General features: G+C 43.3%; 1 protein-coding gene across 2 annotated transcripts in view; it reads left to right on the top strand.

Annotated features, from left to right (window-relative positions):
• The window catches only part of BMP8A (bone morphogenetic protein 8a), a 46,429-nt gene that overhangs the window by 14,251 nt on the left and 6,589 nt on the right, over positions 1-25,589 (top strand). Inside the window, exons 2-5 of one of the 2 annotated variants that reach the window (XM_027864633.1) lie at positions 12,551-12,743; positions 13,907-14,055; positions 21,923-22,117; positions 22,911-22,939. In XM_027864633.1, the coding sequence (XP_027720434.1) occupies positions 12,551-12,743; positions 13,907-14,055; positions 21,923-22,117; positions 22,911-22,939 (566 nt within the window). Of the gene's footprint in view, positions 1-12,550; positions 12,744-13,906; positions 14,056-21,922; positions 22,118-22,910; positions 22,991-25,589 lie in introns of both variants that reach the window. The other variant, XM_027864632.1, reaches the window with a different exon arrangement.

The following is a 25,589-nucleotide window of genomic DNA, read 5'->3' as shown; positions in this document are numbered from 1 at the left end:
GTTCTAAGGCCCCTCCCAGATCTGACATTCCATGTTCTAAGGTTTCTCCCAGCTCTCACATTTTAAGTTCTAAGGCCCTTCCCAGCTCTGATACTCTGTGTTCTAAGGTCACTCCCATCTCTGATATTCCGTGTTCAAAGTCCCTTTCCATCTCTGATGGTCTATGTGTAGCTCCAACATTCTGTATTCTAATGATCCTTCCAGCCCTATAGTGCTCAGATTCTGTTCAGTGAGACCCAGGATCATGAAATAAAACCAAGAGGTTACTTTCAATCCAGAGCCCAAAGGAAGACCAGAGTTTTCCATGCAGAGCAGAGAACCTCCATGCAACACATGTTGGTGATTAGCAATTGTGTATTTTCCACCGGCCACATGAAAGCAGCCTGAAGAGTAAACTCGTTAGCGATTTCCCCAGGAGGAAGCCGTCTTGGCCCTTTTGAACAATATTTGGTGCTTTTTAAACTATACAGAAAGTAAACATGAAAAGGTCCCTATGGCCTGACAGTGTTAACTTTGTTCATCTGTAGGAATGTGAGCTGCTTCCTTCCTGGGACGCTTTAAACATATAAATACATTACCTTATATATTTGCATGTATATTTGGGGAGTTAGAGAATTTTAGAGCTAGAAGGAACCTCAGAGGACATGGAGTCCAACCCATATCTGAACAGAGCCTCTTTCACCACATACCCATCAAATGGTCATCTGGCTCTGCTTGAAGCCTTCTGGGAAGGAGACCCCTTTATCTCCTGAGGCACCTTAAAATTGTCTCTCTGTTTCCTGGAAAGAGTCTTGGGCCAGTGTGGAGTCTGGAAATTTGAGTTCTAGTCCTGGCACTTCCTCTAGCTCAAATCCTTCCTTTCTCAGCTTCAGTTTTCTCATCTGCAAATGGAGAGGCAGCTTCTCTCTTGGACATATGGCCTTTTGGGTTCTTGAGCGATCAGCTGCCCCTTTCTTCCACTTCAAGGAAATCTTTTAGCAGCTTCTAATGTAGAGTTACAGTCAGGATATCAAAAGCCACCAACAGTAATCAGAATTAACATTTAACTTCTTGGTGGGTGAAGGAAGCCCTCTAGTAATAGCCCCCCAAAGTTCACAGGAACATATGTTATTATCTCCTTTAATCTGCATAGGAGGCCCATGAGGGAGGGAGGATAGGGAAAATTGTCCTCATTTTTTTAGTAAAGGGGAAAAAGGCTCAGAGATGTTAAAGGACTTGCCCAGGGTCACCCATCTAGTTGTCAGAGCCAGGACCAGAACCCAGGTTTCCTGAATCCAAACTCCTGGCTCTTTCTAATCCACAGCTGTATATAAAATTTGATAATATTTGCAAAGTGCTTAGCACAGTGCTTCATACACAGTGGGTGCTTAATAAATGTTTGCTCCCTTCCCGTCCCCCCACCTAATTTGTGGTGCTGATGCCGAGGAGGGAAAACAAAGAACGTGACACCAGAACTGTAGTTGGATGTCGTTACAGAAATCCTTGTGACATGAAATGCAAGGGAATCTATATAACATTCTTTTTGTCTATTCATGGATGTCATGATACCCAGAGACAGAACAGACTGGGATGGACCAACTGGATTTTCCCTATTTTGACAAGATTACACCTTATTAGTTTAAAATAATCATGGAAATTAAGAGCCAGTCAGCCATGTTAACAACTCAAAGATAGAAAATCGCCTTTAAAAAAGAAAAAAGCGGGGGCCACTAGGTGGCGCAGTGGATAGAGCCCCGGCCCTGGATTCAGGAGAACCTGAGTTCAAATCTGGCCTCAGACACATAACACTTACTAGCTGTGTGACCCTGGGCAAGTCACTTAACCTCATTGCTTAACCCCCCCCCCAAAAAGCAATTTAGTTGTATCCTAAATTAATAGAACACTGGACCCGGGAAGCAAGAGCCTGGGATTCTGGTCCTGTCTCTGACACTAATGAACTGTGTGACCTTAGGTCACTTCCCCTCTCTTGGCCTCAGTTTCCTTCCCTGTAAAATGAGGGAGTGGAACTAGACAAAAGCCTTACTCTCCATTGCAAAACACATCATAGATCAAATATTACTGGGTAAAGTAAGTGATGTGAATGGCCAGACTGTCCTGGAAACACATCCCATGCCTTTCTGCCTCAGTGGGCACTTTGGTGAGATGGTGAGTTCCTTGGTATTGGAGGTCTTCAAAATAAAGATGATTACTTGGAGGTGTGTGTGGGGGTGTGTTGAAGAGGAGATACCTCTTTAGGGACCTGAACAGTCACATTTTATCTCTGAGGTCACTTTCCTCATCAGTAAAATAAGAGGTTGGATGCCATCTCCCCCGAGGAATCTTCCTGCTCTAAATAGATGAGCCTGCCAATTTATAGAAGATAGAATCCTTTCACATGTTCTACTTGACAGAATCAATGAAGATGGATCCCATGCAGCTGCAGTCTCAGAACAGAGGAAACTGATGGAATGCTGGGCTAGTGCAGTGGAGGGAGGTCCTGGGAGACATGGCAGGGACTTGGAGATGACCCTAACCAGGGGTCTTTAACATGCAGTTAATTATGACCACTTAGGAAAGCCCAGAATAGCCATAACTGCTTCCTTGGTATTTACTCTGATTTCCCCGGGAGGGGCTGTCCCCGCACATGTAGCATGGTGGTGTCATTGCATCTAGCTCAAAGAAAGGCAAAACAGACATCTCCAGCCTCTTACCCCCTCCAAGGGAGATTTTTATTACTGCCAGGAGGGGAGACAGGAGGATGGGACCAAAAACTCAGCCACTCTGCTCTCTATGGAGGGGATAGCAGGCTAGAATTATATCTGTCTGCTCCCTTCAACATTATCAGTTTAGGGATCGTGGTTTTCAGGTTCACGCTAAACTTCTGATCATTTCTTAATGGGTAAAGGAAGATCCAAGCTTTATCCAAAGCTTCAACCCTTCCACCTCACCACATACCAGTTTCACAATGAACACACATAGTAAGCAGCAAAGAAACACGTTTATCCAAATCGATAGCAAAACAGAAATCAGAGAAAGTATACACAGGCAAATATATGCCAGACAATAGTGAAGAAACTTTCCCATTGGGAGCAAGATAAACTCAGCTCAGCCAAGAGAAAGAGTCCTAGCTCTCATTCGAGGGGAAGTTTCCTGAAGTCTCTAGTGGAGCAAGTTGGGAATAAGGATGATGGCAATTGTCAGCCCTCCTCATGCCAGCTTCTTCCCAGAGTCTGTTCCTGAACTGGGGTTGGTATCTTCCATTTTCCCTCTTGAAGCTGGAACCCAGAAGCTCTAGAAGCAACTATAGAACCCAAAAATCCTGAAGAGATTCCCAAAGAGATTCCAGAGCTTGAAGAAAGTGACCCTCTTCTCTCTCCATCTCTCACCAACTCCACGTCACCCCTCATGCAGTTGTGGGACATTCATCTCCACCAGTAAGGAGAGGGTCCTATACCAGTGGGCTTTGGGACTTGGGATTACATCAGATTCTCAGAGTTGAAAGGACCTTCAGAGGTCATCTCATCTGACCCAGGCCTGAGGATTCCCCTTACAACATACCCAATGAGTGCTCATCTAGCCTTTGCCTTAAGACCTTTAATGGGGGGAGAGGGGGAACCCACTGCCTCTTGCTTTGGCAGGGCAGCTTGTCAAACCTAAATATTAGCCTGGCTGCACCTTCTATCCATTACATATATGGGGTTTATAGAGTGTTCAGGGAGGACTAGCACCTCTGGTGTGAGGACTGGCCGGGCCCTTTTCAGGGGCTGCTCACCCACCTGTGGTGTCTACCTGGCACTCAGCTCTCACCTGTGGGTCCAAAAAGCTGTGGCATATAAAGCATCCACACCCCAATAAACCATCTCAGTAGATGGGCTAAACCTGGTTGAAGGTATCCTGTGGGGCTCAAACCCATTGGTAAGTTAATGGGTGTCTACCCCAAGCATGTGAAGACTTCTCCCATGGAATGGGCGGGTGACAACAATTTGTTCCAATGGCCATGAAGGTGTTGTGGAGCGTGTAGAGTTGAACTGGACATCAAAGATGCTGAGGTCATCCACTGCATCTCGGGCCATTGCCAGTTGTCTTGACTTTTGCCCTGCCACTGGACTCTGATGACTCTGGAAAACAGGGTGAGGCTGATGACTGTGCAACTCTGCCTCACGTAAATCCAATTCATGCACGAATCACCCTCATGATGTCATTGGCTCTTTTTGAAAACAAAGGACAAACAACAATAACAACAACATCTAGTCCTTCCTTCTAGGGCCAAGTAGAACACATCGAACCCATCTGTAGTGTGACACCCATTCAGATACTTGAAGACAGTTGTGTCAGTCAGTCAACAGATGTTTATTAACCACCTACTAGGTGCCAGGCTCTTTGTTAAGCTCTGAGGATACAAAGAAAGGGCCGGGAAGGGAGAAGCTCTGCCTTTTAAAGGTTCATATGGTGATGGAGGAGACAACATTTAAATAACTGGGGATGTAAGTTCTGTTTTGGACATGTTACATTTGAGGTGTCTACAGGTCGTCCAGTTTGAGATGTCTAAAAAGCAATCAGCAATGTGGGACTGACTAGTTCTGGAGAGAGACTAGAGATAGACAGATGATAGATAGATGGATATAGATAGATAGGTAGATGGATGGATGGATGGATGGATGGATGGATGGATGGATGGATCAATGGTTCAGTGGATGGATGGGGAGAGAGATCGATAAATTGATGAACAAGGAGAGAGGGATAGGAAGATAAACATATAAAGAGAGAGATAGATATGTGTGTGTGTGTGTATCTATCTATCTATATGAGAATCATCTATATACAGGAAATCGTTGGTTAGTTGTTGTTCTTTGTTCTCAAAGAGGACCAAAATGACATCACTATATTGGAGTCAAGGTACAGTGTGTTCAGTCAATGGCTGATCAGACCAATACAAGCTTGGAAGGTTCTATCACAGGTTGGGCACAAGTAGTCCACGTGAATATTTGAACTGGAGCTGTCTCTAAAATAAAATAAAATAAAATAAAATAAAGGACATAACTGAACTCATGGAAATTGATGAGATCACCAGGTGAGATAGTCTAGAGAGAAAACAGAAGGAAGCCCCAGACAGAGCCTTGAGGTTTACCCACAGTTAATGAATGTAACATCTATGAAGAAGCAGAAAAGATGGGCCTTTTTTCTGAGGGTGAGGGTCCCCAGTTCTTTCCATTGATCCTTATATGACATGGACTCAAACCCAAAGGGAACTCAAGTGCCTGAAATATGACCTTGAGTTTTATCAACTTGTTTTTTCTTTACCCCAGCACTCTTAACCCCAGGGCTCTTGCCCTGAACTGGGCATCTGGAAACCTGGTTTCTCATCCCAGCTAAGCTTCTCACTGACCATTAAAACCTTAGGCAACTCTTTTTTGGTCTTTGGGTTATAGTTCCCTCTTTTGTAGAAAGAGCTGGTTTGGATCAGAATAGGGCTTCATCACCTGAGATCTATGAATTTGCTTTAATACATACATGTGTGCATACACACACATACATACCTATATATATATAATATATATATATATATAGATACACATATATTTGTTTATTTGTTTGAGGCAATTGGGGCTAAGTGGATTGCCCACAATGACACAGATAGTAAGTGTCTGAAGCTGGATTTAAAATCAGGTTCTCCTGATTCCAGGGCAGGTGCTCCATCCACTGTACCATCTAACTGCATAGAGAGAGAGAGAGAGAGACAGAGACAGACAGGGACAGACAGACAGACAGACATAGATAACTGCACTTCAGTGCATTAGTTTTCCTTTATAATTCTGAATATTTGACTTTATGCATTTAAAAACTTGTTTCTGAGAAGGGGCCCATAGGCTTCACTAGATGGCCTGAGGGTTCCTTGGCACACACACAAAAAAAAGGTTCTAAAACATCAGATAGATGGTCTGTCTCTAAGATCCCTTCCAGATCTAACATTCTTCAAATCTGAGCCCTTCAAAGATGGCTTCAGTTTCTTGTCATTGAAGAAAGGCAAAGAGAGGTGGCGGGCTGGGAATGGAGGGGCTTAGCTGAGACTCTACTGGAATAGGCTGGCCCTTATACCCCATCTGCTGATTTCTTTACATGTGCTTTGGCAGAGCCTTAGTGAAGGCCTCCTAAGGGACCCTGATCCCTCTTTACCATGCTCAGAGGGTTTGTGAAAACTCATAGACGTTCCTCAAGAGCTTATGAAGCCTACTTACCAAAATATCCCCATACATCTAATCAACAAGCATTTATTAAGCACCTACTCTATACCAGATGCTGCTGTCATAGGCCTTTGTATGGGGTCCCATACAAAGTCAAAAAGGAACTAGCCCCTGCCAACAAGATGTTTACATCCCATTGGCACAACATGTAAGCAGACAGATCAATACAAAATATGTACCGAAAATCACAGAGTCATTTTTATTGTGATGGGGAGGCGGTGGATGAGGAAAGTCTGCCGTTGGCAGTGGCTCTTGAGCTGAGTTGTGGAGGGGTCTAGGGACTCCAAGATACAGTGGGGAAGAGAAAGAGCATTCCAGGCAGGGAATCAGTTGTACAGATGAGGAAATGGAAGCTCTGAGGAGTCAGCTGGCTTGCTCATGATCACTCATATTACTTGAACCCAGGTCTCCCTCCACCCCCATGTCACCCCTCCGGCATGCAAGTTGTCAGTCTTCCTTAGCAAAAATGGGTGGACTTGCCCTGGTTTTGTTCCCTCTACCCAGCGATTTAACACACAAGGGAACATGCAGTTTTAACAGAAAGTGTTTTCCCCCTTGAGTTTTGTGCGACCACAGGCAAGTATAATTCCCTTCTGCCTCAGTTTCCTCATTTGTAAATGGGGGAGAGGGGACTCTGTAAATGGAGTAATCATTCTTGCACAACCCTCCTAACCAGTGAGTCAAGATTGAATAAGACAATGCACGTAAGACTTCTTATAAACTATATAATACCGTGGAAAAGTTAGTGTTTACTGTTATTTTTTTTATACAAAGATTTTTCCTGATCTGGAAAAGTTATCATGAAAAGAGCCACAGACCTTTGTGTCCTTGTTTCAGTATCACTTCCCACGCCCCCGGCTCGATTCTGTAGCACTGAGTTCATTTCAGAGGCTGATCAGTGTTTCCCTAACAGATGTCCTAGTTTTGGGAATAGTACAAAAAGATTTCCTGTCCTGGAATCCCCAGGAAATTTATCAGGACCACAGATTTGCACGGAAGAGTCCTGGGGGAATCAGGGAAAGAGACCTAGTTCTGGAGTCAGATGCTTGAGTCCTGGGTCTTCTATTTACTAACTGTGTGACCTTGGGCACGTCGTTTCCCCTGGTGGGGGAGATGGAGGGTTGGACTGAATAAATAGCTTCTAAAGGACTTTCCGGCTTAGACATTCTGTGTTCCAAAGCTTTCCCAAAGCTTGGATACCCTGAGTTCCAGCTGTGATATTCTACATTCTAAGGCCCCTCCCAGCTCTGACATTCTGTGTTCTTTTTTGGGGGGGAAGCAATTGGGGTTAAGTGACTTACCATGGGTCACACAGCTAGTAAGGGTCTGAGGCCGGATTTGGACTCAGGTCCTCCTGACTCCCGGGCCAGTGCTCTAGCCACTGCACCACCGAGCTGCCCCCAATCTATGTTCTAAGATCCCCCTGAGCCCTGACATGTTATACTCTAAGGTTCCTTCCAGCCTTAAGGTTCCTTCTGGCTGTGACTAACTATATTCTATGTTCTAAGGTCCCTCTGAGCTCTGACATTCTATACTTTAAGGAAGGCTTCAGGAAGCCAAAGTAATGGTTCTTCCCCCCACCCCTGTGGACATCTCAAGCACAAGCCTCACCTACTCCTCCTCACAGCGACTCAGGTTCTGTGTCCACTCCAGGCTGGGCCCTGTCTGTAAGCACAGTACCCAGAGCTCAGCAAAGGGCTTTGAGGGGCCCTATCCCTTCAGCTAGCACCATGATGCTTAAGCCACAGAAGTCATTCTTTAATTGTCCCTTTTCCAGTTTGAGTTGGGGAGCCAAAAGTTCCGTGGCAGTAGGGGTGATATTTTTGCCCTGGATACTCTCAATTTTTAACTCCCTCCCTGACCTAGGAGACCTGGATGAATGCTGGGGCCCCTAAAAGCCAAGGCCAGCTAATGGGTTTGCAGCGAGCCTACAGATGTCACCAGGATGAGTTGTTTTTTTCTCTGTCATATGGTGAGATGAAAATATCAGTCCCCCACAACGCTCCCCCTCCAGCATCCTGTCCCATCCTCCCCCAGCCCAGCTGTCCAGCCTGGGTGCCAGGCCCACACCGCGAGGGCAGGAAGTGCTCCCCGCATCCGCCCCCAGCCAGCCAACCTGAGGCTTTTTTAAAAATGGGCTTGTGGTGAGTGAGCGCTAAGGCCAGAGGGATGCGGTGGCTTTTTTTTTTTTTTTTTTTTTTTTAAAGACACACAGGCTCCTCATTAAATCTCAGTATTTGGTTTCAGCGATGCACTGTCCCAATCACGCCCTGTTGGGAAGCATTCGGTTTGCAGTGCTCCTAGATTTCCTGCAACTAGAGAACCCACTCTGGCCAGTGGAGGCGAGGGCTCTGACAGTCATGATCCATTAAGTTATTTCAATAAGCATTTGTTAAGTGCCTACGATGTGCCAAGTACTGTGCTAATCACTGGTGGGGGAAAAAAAACAGACAAAAATAGTCCTTGCTCTCATGGAGCTCAGAGTATAACGGGGAGAGACAACATGCAAACAAGAAATATACAGGATAAGTTGGAAGTAATCAGTTGAGGGAAGGCACTAAGGGGGACCAGGAAGGGCTTCTTACAGAAAGGTGGGATTTTAGCTGGGGCTGGAAAGAAGCCAGGAGGTGGAAATGAAGAGAGAGAGTTTCAGGCATAGGGAACAACCAGAGAAAATGCCCAGAGCTGAGAGGTGGAGTGATGGCTGGGTACAGCTTATGGGGGGCTTGAAAAGCCAAACTGAAGATTTTCTATTTGATCCTGGAGGCAATAGGGAGCTGCTGTAGTTGCTTGAAGAGAAGGTGATACAGTATGGCCTTTGCTTTAGGAAAATCACTTTGGTGGCTGAGTGGGAGATGGCCCAGAGTCAGGAGAGATTTGAGGCAGGCAGGCCCACCAGCAGCTAGTGCAGTGTAGTCCAGGTGGGACCAGGGTGGTGGCAGTGTCAGAGGAGAGAAGGGGGCGTATAGAAGAGATATGACAGAGGGAGAAACCACAGGACTTTGCCACAGACTGGCCACGTGGAGTGAGAGGGAGTGAGGAATCATGGGAGACATTTAGGGTGTGGGAGCCTGAGAAAATGGTGGTCCCTTGACAGTAATAGAGAAGCTAAGAAGAGAGGGAAAAGACAGTAGAAGAAAAAATAATGAACAAGTTGGATTTAAGATATCCAAGAATCAGCTGGAGATATAATACCACAGGTCAGAAAAGAGGTATATGGATTTAGATAGTCATAGAGAAAACCTTAGAACACTTGAGTTCAAATCCTGCCTTGGACACTTACTAGGTGTGTGACCTTGTGTATGTCACTTGACTTTTCTGTACCTCAGTTTCCTTATCTGTAAAATGAAGGAGTTGGACTCATTGATCCTTCTAGCTCTCTGTTATTCTGTCCTTAATATTATTCTCTTATGACTTGTCCTCTGGCCTCTCTTCTGATCCTCACTCCCACTGTGAGTGAGGAAGGGGCTTCTTGGACCAAGATTCTCCTAGACTGGAACCTCCTCGAGGGTGTGTCTCCAGCAGTTGGGACTTAAATGTTTGCTGAGCTGAACTGAGTTGAAATGAATGAGGAAATGGAGGTTTATAGGGAGAAGTGACTTGCTCAGGGTTGTTTGACTAGTACTGCCAGAGCCAGGATTCTCACTTATGGGAGAAAAAGCCTTAGAATTTAGAGAATTTGTGGGGTTTAGAAACAGTAGCGGATTCGAATCCTGCCTCTGCCATTGACTTGCTCCACGATCTTGGACAAGTCACCTAACAGGATGATGACACCTTTCCCCTGCCCCGCTCCTGCCAGAGAGGTGATGGAGGAGCCAGATGTTCTTGGACTTGGCCAACCAGAGCCACTGCCTTGTTGGACCATCCCATGAGCCAACGTAGGTGAAGAGATTTCTAGCTATTAGTATTTTTTTTAATCATGTATGTTTGTCACAAGGGTTTTTTTAATAGTCACATGAGGGAAAAGAAATAAAGAAGTTACAAATTCTCTGGGCTTCAGTTTCCCCATGTGTAAAATAAGGGGGTCTCTAAGGTGCTTCCTAGCTCACAGTCCTATGGCCTTATCTCTCTTGCCTTCAGCTTCAGCCTTTTTCATCTCACTGCTTTATCCAGATAATTCAAAATAGTGCTTTTCCCTTCAAAATTTGGAAAAGTTTGTAGGCTCTGCTTTCATTTGCCTGAGGAGAGAGGGCTGTTTAGTGCTGGTTTCCAGAATGGAAGTCTAAAAATAAACAGACAGCTCATTTGGGCAGAGGAGGGAGAAAACAAGCATTTATTAAGCTCCTACTATGTGCCAGGCACCGTGCTAAGTGTTTTACAACTATTATCTCATTTATAAAATTGGCAGGTTTGCCATCTGTCCATGCGGTAGTTTGGGCAGCTGCCTATCACTGTGATGTCAGGGACTCTGGGCCTCCCTTAAAAAAAAGTGCCTCCTCAGAGCTCCTGATGCCCAGGTTCACTCACTGACATTCATTGTTTTGGCTTAAGTTTAGACTCCTGTTCAAATATGAGTTCCAGTCCCCCAGAGATCCCTCTTTAAGCCCCCTTCAGTGATTTAATCTGCCTTGTAGGTTTGTTTATCATGCCCTTTGCTGAGAACAAGTTTTGATTGTGAGAGGGGTGTGCCTGGTTACTGGAGAGAGAGTTCTGATGTTTGAGTACCTGCTCAGATGCAAGATCTTTGCCCAGGTGGCAAGACTACTCCAGTGGCTGGTTCAGCCCTGCTTTCCCAGGAGGAAAATGTGATTAAAATGAAGATCAGAAGATGGCATGGTTGGTGATTACAGTTAGAATAAATGGGGTTGGAAGATCATTTTGGCAATGGTGGCCACGTAAGGGAAGTGAAGGGGTCAAATGCAAGAGATGTTGTGGAGATAGAAATGACAATACTCTGCAACTGATTGGATGTGAGAGTTAAGGAAGAGAACAATTTTGAGGTTATGAACGTGGGTGACAGGGAAGATGGTCGTACCATTGGCAGAACCCAAGAGGGAAGACCACAAGTTCTGTTTGGGACATGTTTAGTTTCAGATGCCCATGAGATATCTAGGCGGAGATGTCCAGTAGGCAGCAGGTGATATGGGACTGGAACTCAGGAGAGAGACTAGGGCTGGATATATGGATCTGGGAGTCACCAAGGGCACCAGTATAGAGAGAAAAGAGGAGCTGGCCTAGGACAGGGCCTTGAGATACATACAAGATTAGGGGGAAGAATATAGAAGATGATCTAATTCATACTCACCGACTCTCCTTTGCCAGTTTAATTAGCTAGGTGGCACAGCAGAAAGAGTATTGGACTTGGGATCAGGAAGATCTGAGTTTGACTCTTGCCTCAGTTAATTAGTTGCTATGTGACACTGGATGATTCATTTACTCTCTCAGACTCAGTTTTCTTGTCTGTAAAATGGGATTATAATAGCACCTAGCTTGCAGGGCTATTGTGAGGATCCAGTGAGATAGCAGATGTCAAGTGCTTTGCAAACCTTAAAACACAATACAAATGCTAGTTAATGTTATTTATTTGTTTAATAAATTTATTAAATGCCAACTGTATGCAAGACTCTGGGGAGATGCAAGGGGGAGGGGAAATAAGCATTTATTAAGCACTAACTACTATGTGCTAGGCACTGTGCTCAGTGCTTTGCAAATATTATCTCATTTGATTCTCACAACAACCCCAAGGGGTAGGTTCTGTTATTACCCCCATTTTACAGTTGAGGAAACAAGTAACTTGCCCAAGGTCACGCAGCTTTTAAGTGTCTAAGGCTAGATTTGAATTCATGTCTCCCTGACTCCAGGCCCAGTGCTCTCTTTACTAGCTGCCTCTAAAGAGCTTCAAACCTAGAGAAGGATAGGAGACTTGTACCGAGAGCCGTAACACAGAATGATACCTGATCAAAGTGTAGTCTGGAACAGGGGAGGCTCTTTACTTGTCAAGATTGACAGAGGCTTCCTAGAGGAGTCAGGTTTTGAGCAGGGTGGGCCTTAAGATATGATCAGGATTTCAGCATATAAAAGGGAAGGGGTAATAGGAAGGCATTCCTGGCAGAGGGAACAGCATGAGCAAAAGCATAATGGTGGAGAATACTTTCAAGGGACAGAGGGCAAGTCTTCCAGCTGAGCTGGCTCATGGCTCATGGGAAAAAGGGCAGTGGTACAGGAAAAGGCTGCAAAGGTACCGTAGTTCACAAAGAGCCTTGAATGCCAGAGAGAGGAGTGCAGCGTTGGTCCTGTAGGCAATCAGGAGTCCTGGTGGGAGTATACATGGTCTTTTGCATCAACGTCTTTTTTTCCACACACCACCCTCTCCCAACTTTCTTTTCCAGTCGAGCATGACCGGGATCTATTCTACCAGGAGCCCTACTGGAAGGAGTTTAGATTCGACTTGACCCAGATTCCATCAGGGGAATGTGTCACAGCTGCTGAGTTCCGGATCTATAAGATGAGGAGTTTCACTAGACACCTCAACAAGACCCTTCACATCAGCATATATGAGATCATCACGGAGCAATCCAATAGGTGCGGACTCTTTATTTCCACCAGGAGGGATTAGATTTGTTTTGTCTGGCCACAAAGGGCAGAACCACGAGCTGCAGAGAGGCAAATCGAGGCTTGACATAGTAAGGGCTGAATAAATGGATATTCCCTTCCTCTCTTCCCTATTATTATTATCGTTACCTCGCTGTGTCATGGGGGGCACCTGTGGGTTCTGAGAAACCATCCCATGCCAGTAGGGTAATATTAATGTGGCACTTTAAGGATGACAGTGGTTTGTTTTTTTGACAAAGTGTTTTATAAATGCTCTCTGACACGTCTGACGAGTGGTCATCGTGCCTCTGCTTAGAGCCCTCCAAAGAGGGGGCCCCTACCCCCTCCTGAGGCAGTCCACTCCACCTTTGACAGCTTTCATTACTAGGAAGCTTTCCCCAACGTCAAGCCTCAATTTGCAAATATTATCTCATTTGATCCTCACAATAACCTTATGAAGTAGGTGCTATTATTATCCCCATTTTACAAGTGAGGAAACTGAGGCACACAGGTTATTAAGTGACTTGCTCAGGATCACACAGCTAGTGTCTGAGGCCAGATTTGAACTCAAGTCTAAATGACTCCAGACCCAGCACTGTGCTTCCTAGAGGCTTCTAATACTAGACTTTTATACAGTGCTTTATGGTTTATACCGTAGCTTATCTCATTTGAGCCTTATACAACCCTGTGAGGTGAGTACCACAAGTGTTTTATTATCCCCATTTTAAAGAGGAGGAAACTGAAGCCCATAGGGATGGAGTGACTTTTCCGGGGTCACCTAGCAGGTGTATATCAGGCAGCAGGATTTGAAGCAGGACAGGATTTGTCCTGTCTCCAAATCCAGCCCTTGGTCCACCATGCTGACATTATAGGAGAAAGTCAGCAGAGTAACTTCAAAAAAGACCTTGTAAGAATGCATCAAGGGTGATTTTAAAATACTAGAGTGGGTGCTCTGGCGTTTGAAAGCACATCATCCTCTGGGAAGTAAAGACATTTCCCAGGCAAAATAAAGACAAGCTTGAGGGAACCTTTCCGCGTTATTCCTTGTTGGGAAATGGGGATGGAGTTTGGACTCTCCATGGTCCTGATACCCAGACAAGTAGTTACAGAGTCACCTTTGATCTGACCTGGCCGGTTTTCTTCTATTTCCACAGGGAATCTGACTTATTCTTACTAGATCTGCAGACCCTTCAGGCTGGGGATGAGGGCTGGCTGGTTTTTGATGTCACAGCTGCCAGCAATCACTGGTTATTAAATCGTAAAAGTCACCTTGGATTTCGTCTTTATGTGGAAGCCGAGGACGGTAAGACCCATATTGGGCTGCCCATCTGAGAGGTTTGCTTTGGAGGTGCCCACCTGGGAGATGAATGTATATTGGGCTCTGGACCCTCTGAATGGGGGCGGGGACCAGGGATATTAGTATATTCAGGGCCTGGTTTTGAACTTTTCAGAAAGTTCATGACCCAGCCCAGCCCAATGTAGTGCTTTACATAGACTAGCCCTCTGCCCTGGGGATTTTGTATACCAGCTCTGTGAAATAGATTGGGGGTAGGGGAGGGGGTAATTCCAACCTCAGAAACTGTTCAAATTATCATAGGGCATAGGGAATAGGCCTGTGATTTCATTACTATAGGAAATTCCCAGGTGAGGGAACTCCTACCAATGCAGGTTGGCATCTTGGCTGAAACTTAGAGAGTTTAAGAACAGTTGAGAGTTTAAGTGACTTGTCCACGGTCACACAGCCAATATGTGTTAAAGGTGAGAATTGAACCCAGGTCTTCCCTGGCTCCGAGGCCACCTCTCTATCTACTATAGCACCATCATAAAATCACAGAATGTCACAGTGTAAAGTTCCATTCTAGAGACCATCTAATCCAATCCCTTCATTTTAGAAATAAGGAAACAGACCCAGAGATGGAAAGGGACTTGCCCAAGGTCACACAGCAAGAATGACAGAACCAGAGCTTGAACTCTGCCCTTCTGACTCCCAAATCTAGTTCTCTTTCCATTACATCAGCTTGCCCCGGATGGGTTTAGGAGCAGTTCTGTGCAGGCCCACAAACTCTGGGGTATATTGAGCCACCCAGTCCAGAAAAGATGACTGAGAATTCAGGGTGGAGTTCCTGCTGTGCCTGCCAGAAAGGTAGCTCTTATTACCAGAAGTGTAACTGGAATTAGCCTGTCTTTGCCAGTGTGGAAAGTGCTGGAGGCCTTGGTCTTTTATGACTGATCTTTTTAAAAGATGGCTTAAAGGGCAGAAACTGAGCCCAGAGCTAGTAACCAATGATACTTTGTGTCTCGGGAACGTCTACAGCTGGGTTGGCCAACCAACTGGGGTCCACTCGAGCTTGGCTGGTCCTGGACAAGGTTGGGAGATGTCTCAGGCTACTTCTGAATCCCTGGAAATGCTGAGCTGGCTTAAACTAAGCACCAGCCAGTAAGGAGATGAAACAGCTTTGCCTTAATTGAACTCAATTCATCAAAGCATCTATAAAGTATCCAGTGTAGGCAAAAAAACTGTGCTAGGCACTGGAAATGCAAAATGCATATGGCACCCTGCTGTCAAAGAGCTTAGTCAGTAATAGGGGGAAGGACATGAATAACTAAGATTCCTAGGGGATATGAAGACTTATAATGAGAGTCATCCAAAAGTAGATTCATCTGCCTCAGGAAGTAATGGGTTTCCTCTCACTTGAGATCATTGGCAGAGACTGGATAACCACTTGTTGGGGACACTATAGCAGGGATTTGTGATGAGAATGGGCCTTCTAGGGGCCACTCCTAGAGGAAGTAGCTGGTTGAAATTGAGGCTGAAAGCCAACAGTGCGGTGAGTTGGGAATTAAAGGACCTGAGTTTGAAGATCAAATCTGTCACTTACTGCTTGTGTGATATTGAACAAGTCATTTAACTTCTGTAGACCTCAGTTTCTCTGTAAAATAAAGAGGTTGGACTGATCTGATCTTCTGATCCTTGAAGGACAGAGAGACCAGGGGGTAGAGTTGGGAAGAGAGAGAGTGTGAGCAAAGATAAGGATATAGGAGTGGTCAAGATAAGAGCTAGGGATGAAGGATTCCGTTTGACAGGAGGGTGGAATCCCAACTCTGACACTAGCTAGTTGTGGGACCCTGGGCAAATCGTGACATCTTTTGGAGCCTCAATTTCCAAATCTTTAAGCTGAGGATAATAATACCTGTAATGCCTACCTCTGACTATTGTCATGTATTTGTTTAAAAAAAAGTGATATCAAAGTACTATAGAAATCTGAGTTAGTAGTAGCAGTAGCAGCAGTAATAATAATAATACACAAAGAGTAACATTGTGATATATAACTGGAACGGGAAATTGAAGCCAGCTTGTGGAAACCCTTGAATACTGGGATTGAAACTTTGTATTTCTGCTCAAGCAGTGGGGAGGTGCTGATGGTTTTTGAATGGACATGATCATAGATGATGATCATAGAGGTTCATTAGGAAGATTACTCAGGCAGCATTGTGACGAATGGTTTGGAAAGGGACACGGTAGAAGCAGGTGGCTATCTACCATCTACTCTCCCTATATGGGATGGTGAAAAATTTGGCAACAATAAAAGGTTTCTGAACACACAATGACCAAAAATTAATTAAAAATCAAACTCGGAATGAATCCAAGGTGTTTCTGGCAGCACTTGTCTGTGTTGCATCATTCAACTTCACTGCAGTCTTGGTTCTGAACACAGCATGCACACTTTTCACCTCACATGCCCTCAGGCCACACAATGCCAACCAATGCTGCCAAAATGAGAAAAGGGGTTGCAAGTGGAAAAAAGTTTAAGCAGCTTTGTACTGTAGCATGATGCTTTTCTTTAGGTGGAGATGTGGGAGCAGGCATCTTGTGTAAGAAGGGACAGTATGTCCAGGTACCATTGTGGGAGCATGTGGGACATGTTTAGAGAAAAGTCAGTACCTTAGTATAACTAGAAGCATAGGGGAAGAAACAGAAATAAGACTGGAAGAGGAGGTTAGGTCCAAATTCTGAACAGCCTTGAATACCAGGCTAAGGAGTTTAGACTTTAACCTGTAGGAGGTGAGGAACAGCTGAAGGACGATCAGCCAGAGCAAAGCTACAGACACATGAACTGATAAGGTATGTATAACAGACCACAAAGGAGATCCACCTTGTTGGCCAATGGGGCTCATTCCTGGCACTTCTCAAGGATAGATGCAAAGATTGGCACTTGGGCTCAGCATAGCTAGGTGAAAACTTTTATATAGTGCTTTACAAATGTCATCTCACTTGATCTTCACAACAACCCTGTAAGGCAGATATTATTATCCCCATTATACAGATAAGGAAATTAAGGAAGGAAGTGAGAAAGTAAGTGACTTGCCCAGGGTCATACAGCTAGGAAGTATCCAAGATAGGATTTGAACTGAGGTCTTCCTGATTCCAAGTCCAGCACTCCATCCACTTTACCACCTAGCTACCCATGTGAAAAAGATCTGAGTGTCCTAGGAGAATGTAAGGTCAACATGAGCCATTAATGTGATCTTAAACTGCACTCATAGAAACTCAACATTCAGAACAAAAGAAATGATGATCATGCAGTCTGCCTTGGTAAGACCTTGTATGGAATATTGTATACAGTTTGAGGCACCACATTGTAAAAGAGATATTTATGAGATGGAGCAGGTTCAGAGGAAAATGACCAGATTGGCAAGAAAACTGGAAACCAGTTGAAAGAACTGGGGACATTTAGCCTAGCAGATAGCCTTGGAAGAACATGGCAGCCATTTCTTAGTATTTGGAGAGCTGTCACATAGAAAAGGGTCTAGACTTGTTATGTTTGACCCCCGGGTCAGAAGTTGGACCAATGAGTAGATGTTACAGGGAGTTCAGCATGGAGAAGAATTTCTGATTAATGAAGAGCCATTCAAAAATGATGGTGAGTTCCTCATCAGTGAAGGTTTTCAAGTGGAGGCTGGATGACAGCTTCAAGTTGTCAAAAATGCTGCTTAGGTGTGGGTTGGATTAGATGCCCTCTAAGGTCCCTCCCAGTTCTGACACTATGATTCTGTGCTGGGGTACAGATTGGATAGAAGGGGTGGGACTAGACTTTGAAGGGCTTTGAATGCCATATTGTGGGTTCTGGATTTTAGGCAGAGCGTATAGAGTAATATAATGAGATCAGTGCATTGGAAGAATGAATCTTGCCTGGAGTGGAGTCAAGATGATGTAGTAAGAGTCAGGATTTCTTCCCGCTTCACCCAGCATACTTCCTCCACAACAACCTAAAAAATGCGCCAGACCAAATTTTGATCAGGAAATCTAAGTCACAGTGAGTCACTTTTCCACACAGGGCAGCTTAGGAACATAGACATAGAAATCTGAATGAAACAAAAGACACTGAAACAAAAGCTGGCCAGGAGCACAGCTTGGGAGCATTCTAGTGTCCAGGGATGGTAAGGGGGCTGAGACTGGACATCAGGGCAGGGAGCACTGGAACAGAAAGAGAGCCCTAATCCTAAAGAATAAAAGGGTCAATGAACAAATCATAGAAACAATAAAAAATTTCATTAAAGATAATCACAACAATGAGAAACATACCAAAATTTGTGGGATTCAGCCAAAGCAGTACTTAAGGGAAAATTTATATCCCTAAATGTTTACATCGAGAGAGAGAGAGAGAGACAGACAGACAGAGACAGAGAGACAGAGAGAGAATAGATCAATGAATTGGACATACAACTAAAAAACAACTTAGAAAAATAGTAAGTTTTAAAACCCCAATTAAACACCAAAATAGAAATCCTGAAAGTCACAGGAGAGATTAACAAAACTGAAATTCTTAAAAATTAAACTAATAAATAAAACTAGAAGCTGGTTTAAAAAAAAACAATAAAATAGATAAACTATTAGCCAATTTGAAGTGTTTTTTTAAAAAAGGAAACTAAATTACCAGTATTAAAAATGAAAAAGGTGAATTCATAACCAATGAAGAAGAAATAAAAGCAATTATTAGAAGCTATTTGGCCCAACTATATGCCAACAAACCGACAATCTAAATAAAATGGATAAATATCTATAAAAATATACACTGCCAGATTAACAGAACAGGAAATAGAATGTTTAAGTAAACCTATTTTAGAAAAGGAAATTGAATAAACCATAAATGAGCTCCCTAAGGGGGAAAAAAAAACTAGGACCAGATGGATTTACAAGTGAATTCTACTAAATATTTAAAGAATGATTAATTCCAATGCCACATAAACTGTTTGAAAAAATAAAGAGTTTTACCAAATTCCTTCTATGATACAAATATAGCCTTAATACATAAGTCAGGGAGAATCAAAACAAAGGGAAAAAACTGTAGAACAATTATCTTAATGAATATTGATGCAAAAAATTTAAATAAAATACTAGCAAGGACATTACAATAATATATCATAAAGATCATACATACACTATGACCTGGCTGGATTTATGCCAGGAATGTAGGAGCTGGTTCAGACTAAGAAAACTATAAGCATAATTGACCACATCAGTAACAAAAATTATATGATTTCATATGCTTTTTCAACACAGGCAGAAAAAGCTTTTGGCAAAATACAATACCCATTCCTGTTAAAAAAAAAAAAAACCCCAACACTTGATAGCACAAGTATAAATGGAGAGTTTCTTAAAATGATAAAGCAGCATCTATCTCAAACCAAGGGCAATCATTATTTGTAATGTGGATAAGCTGAAAGCGTTTCCAGTAAGATCAGTATTTTACTAGTAGCACTAGCTATAGCATTAAGAAAAAGAAATTGAAGGAATAAGTGAGGGCGATGAGGAAACAAAACTCACTTTTTGCAGAGGCTATCATGGTTAACTTAGAGAACCCTAGAGAGTCGACTAAAAACTAGCCAAAACAATTAACTTCAGCAAAGTTGCAGTATACAACTTAAACCCATACAAATCATCTGCATTTCTGCATATTACCAACAAAACCCATCAGGAAAGGGTAGAAAGAGAAAATCCATTTAAAATAACTGCAGACAGTACAAAATATGGAGGAATCTACCTGCCAAGAAACACACAGGAACTATACAAATACAATTATAAAACATTTCACACAAATAAAAACAGATCTAAGTCGTTGGAGAAATATTAATTGTGGCCTGGGCAGGCCACACCAATAACACAAAAATAACAGTACAACCTAAATTATTTTACTTATTCAGTGCCATACCAATTAAACTCCCTAATAAGTTATTTTATAGAGCTAGAAAAAAATAACAAAATTCATCTGGAGGAGCAGATGGTCAAGAATATCAAGGGAATCAATAAAAAAAATGGGAAAGGGAACTGGCAATAACAGATCCCAAACTATACTGCAAAGCTGTAATCATCAAAACAATGTGGTATTGGGTAAGAAATAGAGAGGTTGATTAGGGGAAGAAATTAGGTACACATTATTCAGAAGCAAAGATCCCAGCTATTGAGGAAAGATTTCACTATTTGACAAAAATAATTTGTTGGGAAAACTGGAAAACAGTCTGGCAGAAACTAAGCATAGATCAACATCTCACAATGTATGCCAAGATAAGCTCAAAATGGGTGTAATTAAATATAAAGGGTGATATCATAAGCAAATTAGTGAAACAGGGAAGAAATTACTTGTCATATCTTTGGATAGGGGCAGAGTTAATGATCAAACAACAGAGAGATTTACAAGAGATAAAATGGATTTTTTTTGATTACATGAAATTAAAAAGTTTGCAACAAACAAAACCAATACATCTAAAATAAAGAGAAAAGCAGGAAACCAGGGGAAAATTCTTTGCAGCAGGTTTCCCTCAAAAAGGTCTCATTTCTAAAATATATAGAGAACTGAGTCAAAACTACAAGAATAATAGTTATTCCCCAATTATAAATGGTCAAAATATATGAACAGGCAGTTTTCAAGGGAAGAAATGAAAGCTGTCAATAACCATAGAAAAAAATGCTCTGAATCACTAATATTTAGAAAAATGCAAATGAAGACAACTCTGAGGTGCCACCTTACTTACACCCATCACTTTGGCTAGGATGACAAAAAAGGAAAATGAAAAATGCTGGAGGGATGTGGGGAAACTGGTCCACTAATGCACTGTTGGTAGATCTGTGAACTAGTCCAACTATTCTGGAAAGCAATTGGAATTCTGGACAAAAAGCTATTAAATTGTGCCTACCCTTTGACCCAGCATTACTGTTACTAAGTCCATACCCCCAGGAGATCAAAGAAAGAAGACAGGTACAAAATATTTATAGCAGCTCCTTTTGTGGTGGAAAAGAATTGGAAACTGAGGCGATGCCCATTAATTGGGGAATGGTTGAGACAAGTTGTGATATATGAATGTAAAGGATCACTATTGTACTGTAAGAAATGATGAAGGAAATGGCTTCAGAAAACCTGGAAAAACATGTATAAATTAATGCAAAATGAAGTGAGCAGAACCCAGAGAATAATCTGCATAGTAACAGCAATATTGTAAAGATAATCAACTTTTAAAGACTTAGTAACTCTGATCAACACGATGACCCACCACAAATCCAAAGGGCTTGTGATGAAACATGCTACCCACCTCCAGATAGAGAACTGATGGACTCAGAGTACAGATTGAAGCATATTTTTCCTTTTTCTTTTTCTCTTTCTCTCTTCCTTCCTTCCTTCTTTCTTTCTTTCTTAAACATAGCTAATGCGGAAATTTGTCTTGTATAACTATACATATTTGTAATGGATTTGTTTTTCTTACCTTCTCAATAGGTATGGGGGAGGTGAAAAGGGAGAGAATTTGGAACTGAAAAAAAAATTAAGTCTCTGTGCAAAAAAAAAAAAAAAAGAAGGATGAGTCTTACAGCCTGTGCAGGATGGATTGGAGGGGGACAGATGGAGGGCAGGAAGGCTGGTTAGGAGGTTGTTGAGGTAGTCTGGGGGGGGGGGGGTAACAGAAAAAGCTGGTGGCCGTGGAAATAGAGGAGGGGGCATGTATCCATGAGAGATTTTGATGGAAGGCTCAGTGAAGACTCAGTGACCGGTTGCAGCTTTGGTGGTGGGTATGGCCCTGGTTCATCAACCGTATAGCATCCCTAGGGACTCTGCTGTGATCATCAGATATGAATCCATGCCCTCAGTAAACAAATGTGTTTTCTTTCCTGTATATCTCAGGGCGAAGCGTCGATCCTGGATTAGCTGGACTGCTGGGTCAGCAGGGGCCACGCTCCAAACAACCTTTTATGGTCACTTTTTTCAGGGCAAATCAAAATCCCATCCGAGCTCCTCGGGCACTCAAGCAGCTAAAGAAAAGGCAGCCAAAAAAAAGCAACGACCTCCCCCACCCAAACAAACTCCCAGGGATCTTTGGTAAGAGGCAGGAGATGAAAGTCTCCAAATACAAGTTAGAGATGTGGCAAATCCTTATTTGGAGATCATAGAGTATGGCAGGAGAGCCAAAGAATAGTTTCCAAATCCCCATCATTCAGAGAAGAGGTGGAATAGGGATGCGCTAGGCAGAACCAAGTCTCAGTAGTAATAAAAAAATGGTGTTGGTGCTTCAACATTGCCTTAAAGTCTCAGTGAACTTTGTATTTAGTATCTTTTTTGATCCTCAGGACCATCCTAAGAGAAAAGTAGCAAATGTGTCATTAGCCCCATTTTAGAGATGAGGAAACTGAGGCACAAAGACGTTAAATGATTTGCTCAGTGTCATACAGCTGATGTGTGACAGAGCCAGCAATAGAATTGAGGTCTCCTGATTCTAAGACCAATGTCGCATTTGCCCCAGTTGGCTGCCTCTCAGTAATCTTAGAGAGCAACCATGTCAAGTTTTTCAATGTTTTAATAATTTCATAACTTTTAGTGACTTATTCATCAACCTGATGAAATAATTATAACCATTCACATTTAATTAAGACTTCAAGGCTTATAAAGCTCTTTCTTCATAACAATCCCATGAGGTTAATAGTAAAATATCATCCTTTCAATTTACAGATGGGAAAATTAAAACGTAGAAAAGTTAAATGACTTAACCCAGGGTCAAAGTGGTCTCTCTACCATGCCACACTGCCCCCCCATTGCCTTAGGAGGTCACACACTTGTTGAACTATCTCTGACCAACAGTATTCTATAAAAGACATCTACCCTTCTCTTCCTCCAGATGATATCCATGCCGCTGAGGGCAGACAGGTTTGCAGGAGGCATGAACTCTACGTTAGTTTTCAGGACCTTGGTTGGCTGGTAATTTCCTATCTCATTTCTTAATTAAGAAGTCCTTTTAAAAAAATTGTATGTACAGTATGTCAATATGTTCTCTGTTCTCACTGACTATTCCAACATAAGTGTGAGGCACAGGGAAGGATTTTGTATGAATAAAGCAATTTTCTGGGGGCTAGTGTGGCCACTTAAAGGGAGGCTTTCCAGGACTGAGATGGGGTGCCCTGGGAAAGAGGTGTTGAGCCCCTCGCAGGGAGTTGGAGATGGGGTGGTCCTTAATGATCCTCCAGCACAAACAAACAACTCGTGACCTACCACAGACAGCTCCACACTGAAGTCTCTGAAAGGGAGCTCTCCCTGCCTCAAGGACAGGGACCAGACTCTGGGCAGACAGGGAGAGACAGGAACAGGAGGCAAGGAACAAGAGGAGTCAGTTATGAGTGTGTAAGTTTTGAAGAAATGAGGAGCCTTTGGTAGTAAAAGTTAACATGGCAGAAAATTTGCTGTTATTTCCCTGCTGTTAGCCATTCCTCTAAGCCAAGGTTACCTTCCTTTTACTATATCTCCCATGTACCTATTTCTTTATATATTGTCTTCCCCACCACAACATAAGCTTCTTGGGGACTATTTGTGCTTTCTTCGTATCCCCAGCACTTGGCCTATCACGGAGTAAACACTTAAGAAATGCTTGTTGACTGATTGATCTGGGGAAGCACCAGTCTATGGATTGGTGGTTGGGAAGCCTAGACTAGTCCAACTCCATCATTTTACAGGTAGGAAACTGAGTCCCAGAGAGGAAGCATGATTTTCACACAGTCACAAAACAAAGAAGTGGCAGAACAAGGACCAGAACTTACGTTTCCTGGCTTCTAGTCCAGGGCGCTTCTCCCCTGGCATTGCCACCCTTCTAAGGAGGTAAATTTGGGTAAGGATTATTAAGATGAGGGTCCTTGATCAGGGGTACCTAAGAATACTCTCCTAGGAGCCATGATTTACTCCAGCCTAGGCAGTGACCTACAAGGACTACCTTGACCCTTATGCTTGACCCCTTACCCTTGACCCCTTACCCTGGGCCTTTGGAGCTATGGTCTGGGGAGCATAGCCCTTCCTTGCTTACTTCTCCTATCTTCCCTCCTTAATAGCAAGGCGTTAATACTGCCACCGCCTTGATAACCTCATACTTGTACTATTGTAATAGCTTCCCAGCTAGTGTCCCTGCCTCTAGTCTCTCCCACTCTCCAATCTTCAGCAGCTGCCAAAATAATCTTCCTTATCCATGGATCTGACTCCCCTGCTCAAAAACTTTCTGTGACTCCTATTTTCTCGAGGGTAAAATACAAACACCTGAGCCAGACATTTAAGGTTTGCCGTGATCTATCTTCAACCTGCTTTTCCAGGCTTATTTCACTTATTTCAAGTTTTTTTCATGCATTCTAGGTTCTAGCCAGACCAGACTGATTGTTTCCTTCCAGCTCTGCCCTTTCTCGTGACCATATGTTGGTGCAGCCTAGCCTGTATGCCTGGAGCATACGTCCTCCTCATCTCATTTCTGAAATCCTTCCCTTTCTTCAAGATATCGCTTAGGTGGCATCTCTTCCAGGAAGCTTTCCTTGATTCTCTCCCCAGCTCCAGCTACATGTGATCTCTCCCTCTGGACGTTCTCCTGCACTTTGAATCTTTCCTTTGTCCCCAGTGGATTCTACTTTATACCATGCTTATTGGCGCATGAGCCATAGCCTTCTCGTTCCTTTTCAACTCCTAAAAGCTAGGGACTAGGGAAAAATTTCATCTTTGTATGCCCTGTATCTGCACCTTCTCAAGTCTGAATTGAATTGAATTAATAGCAACATGCCCTCAGGCTGCTTGTCTTGTGGCATAAATGCTCCCTTTGAAGTTGCTATCAGTTTATATGTTTGTTGCAAGTTCTACCCTCAAGAGGCTATTGATTTCATCCAAAATATTTGGCCTTTAGTTAAGGTCTAGCAAAGCAGCACTGCCCCTGGTTATGGCCTCATAGTCTGAGCAGCTCCTGAGTGTACTTCATCTAGAAAGAAAGATGAAGCTTTGCCACTCAAAACCCCTTGTTTTGTGCAAAAAATATCTTAAAAGACTGGAGCTTAGCAAGAAAAACATGACATTCAAAAGATGATACATGTGTACAGCAAGATTTAAAGAAGTTGGAAGGAAGCAAGCATTTATTAAGCACCTGTGATATGCCTAGGATAAAAGAGAAGGGAGAAGGAATCCCCTTCAGGAAAAAAGGCTGAGACTGTCTCAGACTGGGAATTTTAAGGACGTAGCCCCTTCTGGGTATGCCACCAACACAGACTCTTCCCACTCATGTGGTAGGAGCATTCAGAGAAGCAAAGTGTCTCCAGGTTAGCAGTTTCAATCAAGCTATGAGAGAGAGAGAGAGAAAGAGAGAGAGAGAAAGAGACAGAGACAGAGACAGAGACAGAGACAGACAGACAGACAGAGAGGAGGGAGAGAGAAGAGGGAAAGACAGAGAATGAAAAAGAAAAGGAGAAAGAAATAGAGAAGAGGGGGAGAGAGAGAGAGACAGAAAGAGAGTGAGAGAGATATGGGGGGAGAGAGAGAGAGAGAGAGAGAGAGAGAGAGAGAG

The sequence above is a fragment of the Vombatus ursinus genome, unplaced genomic scaffold (genome assembly GCF_900497805.2).
Source record: "Vombatus ursinus unplaced genomic scaffold, bare-nosed wombat genome assembly UNPS02014775.1, whole genome shotgun sequence".
NCBI classification, from domain to species: domain Eukaryota; kingdom Metazoa; phylum Chordata; class Mammalia; order Diprotodontia; family Vombatidae; genus Vombatus; species Vombatus ursinus.
This window is presented reverse-complemented; position numbering and strand designations above follow the sequence as displayed.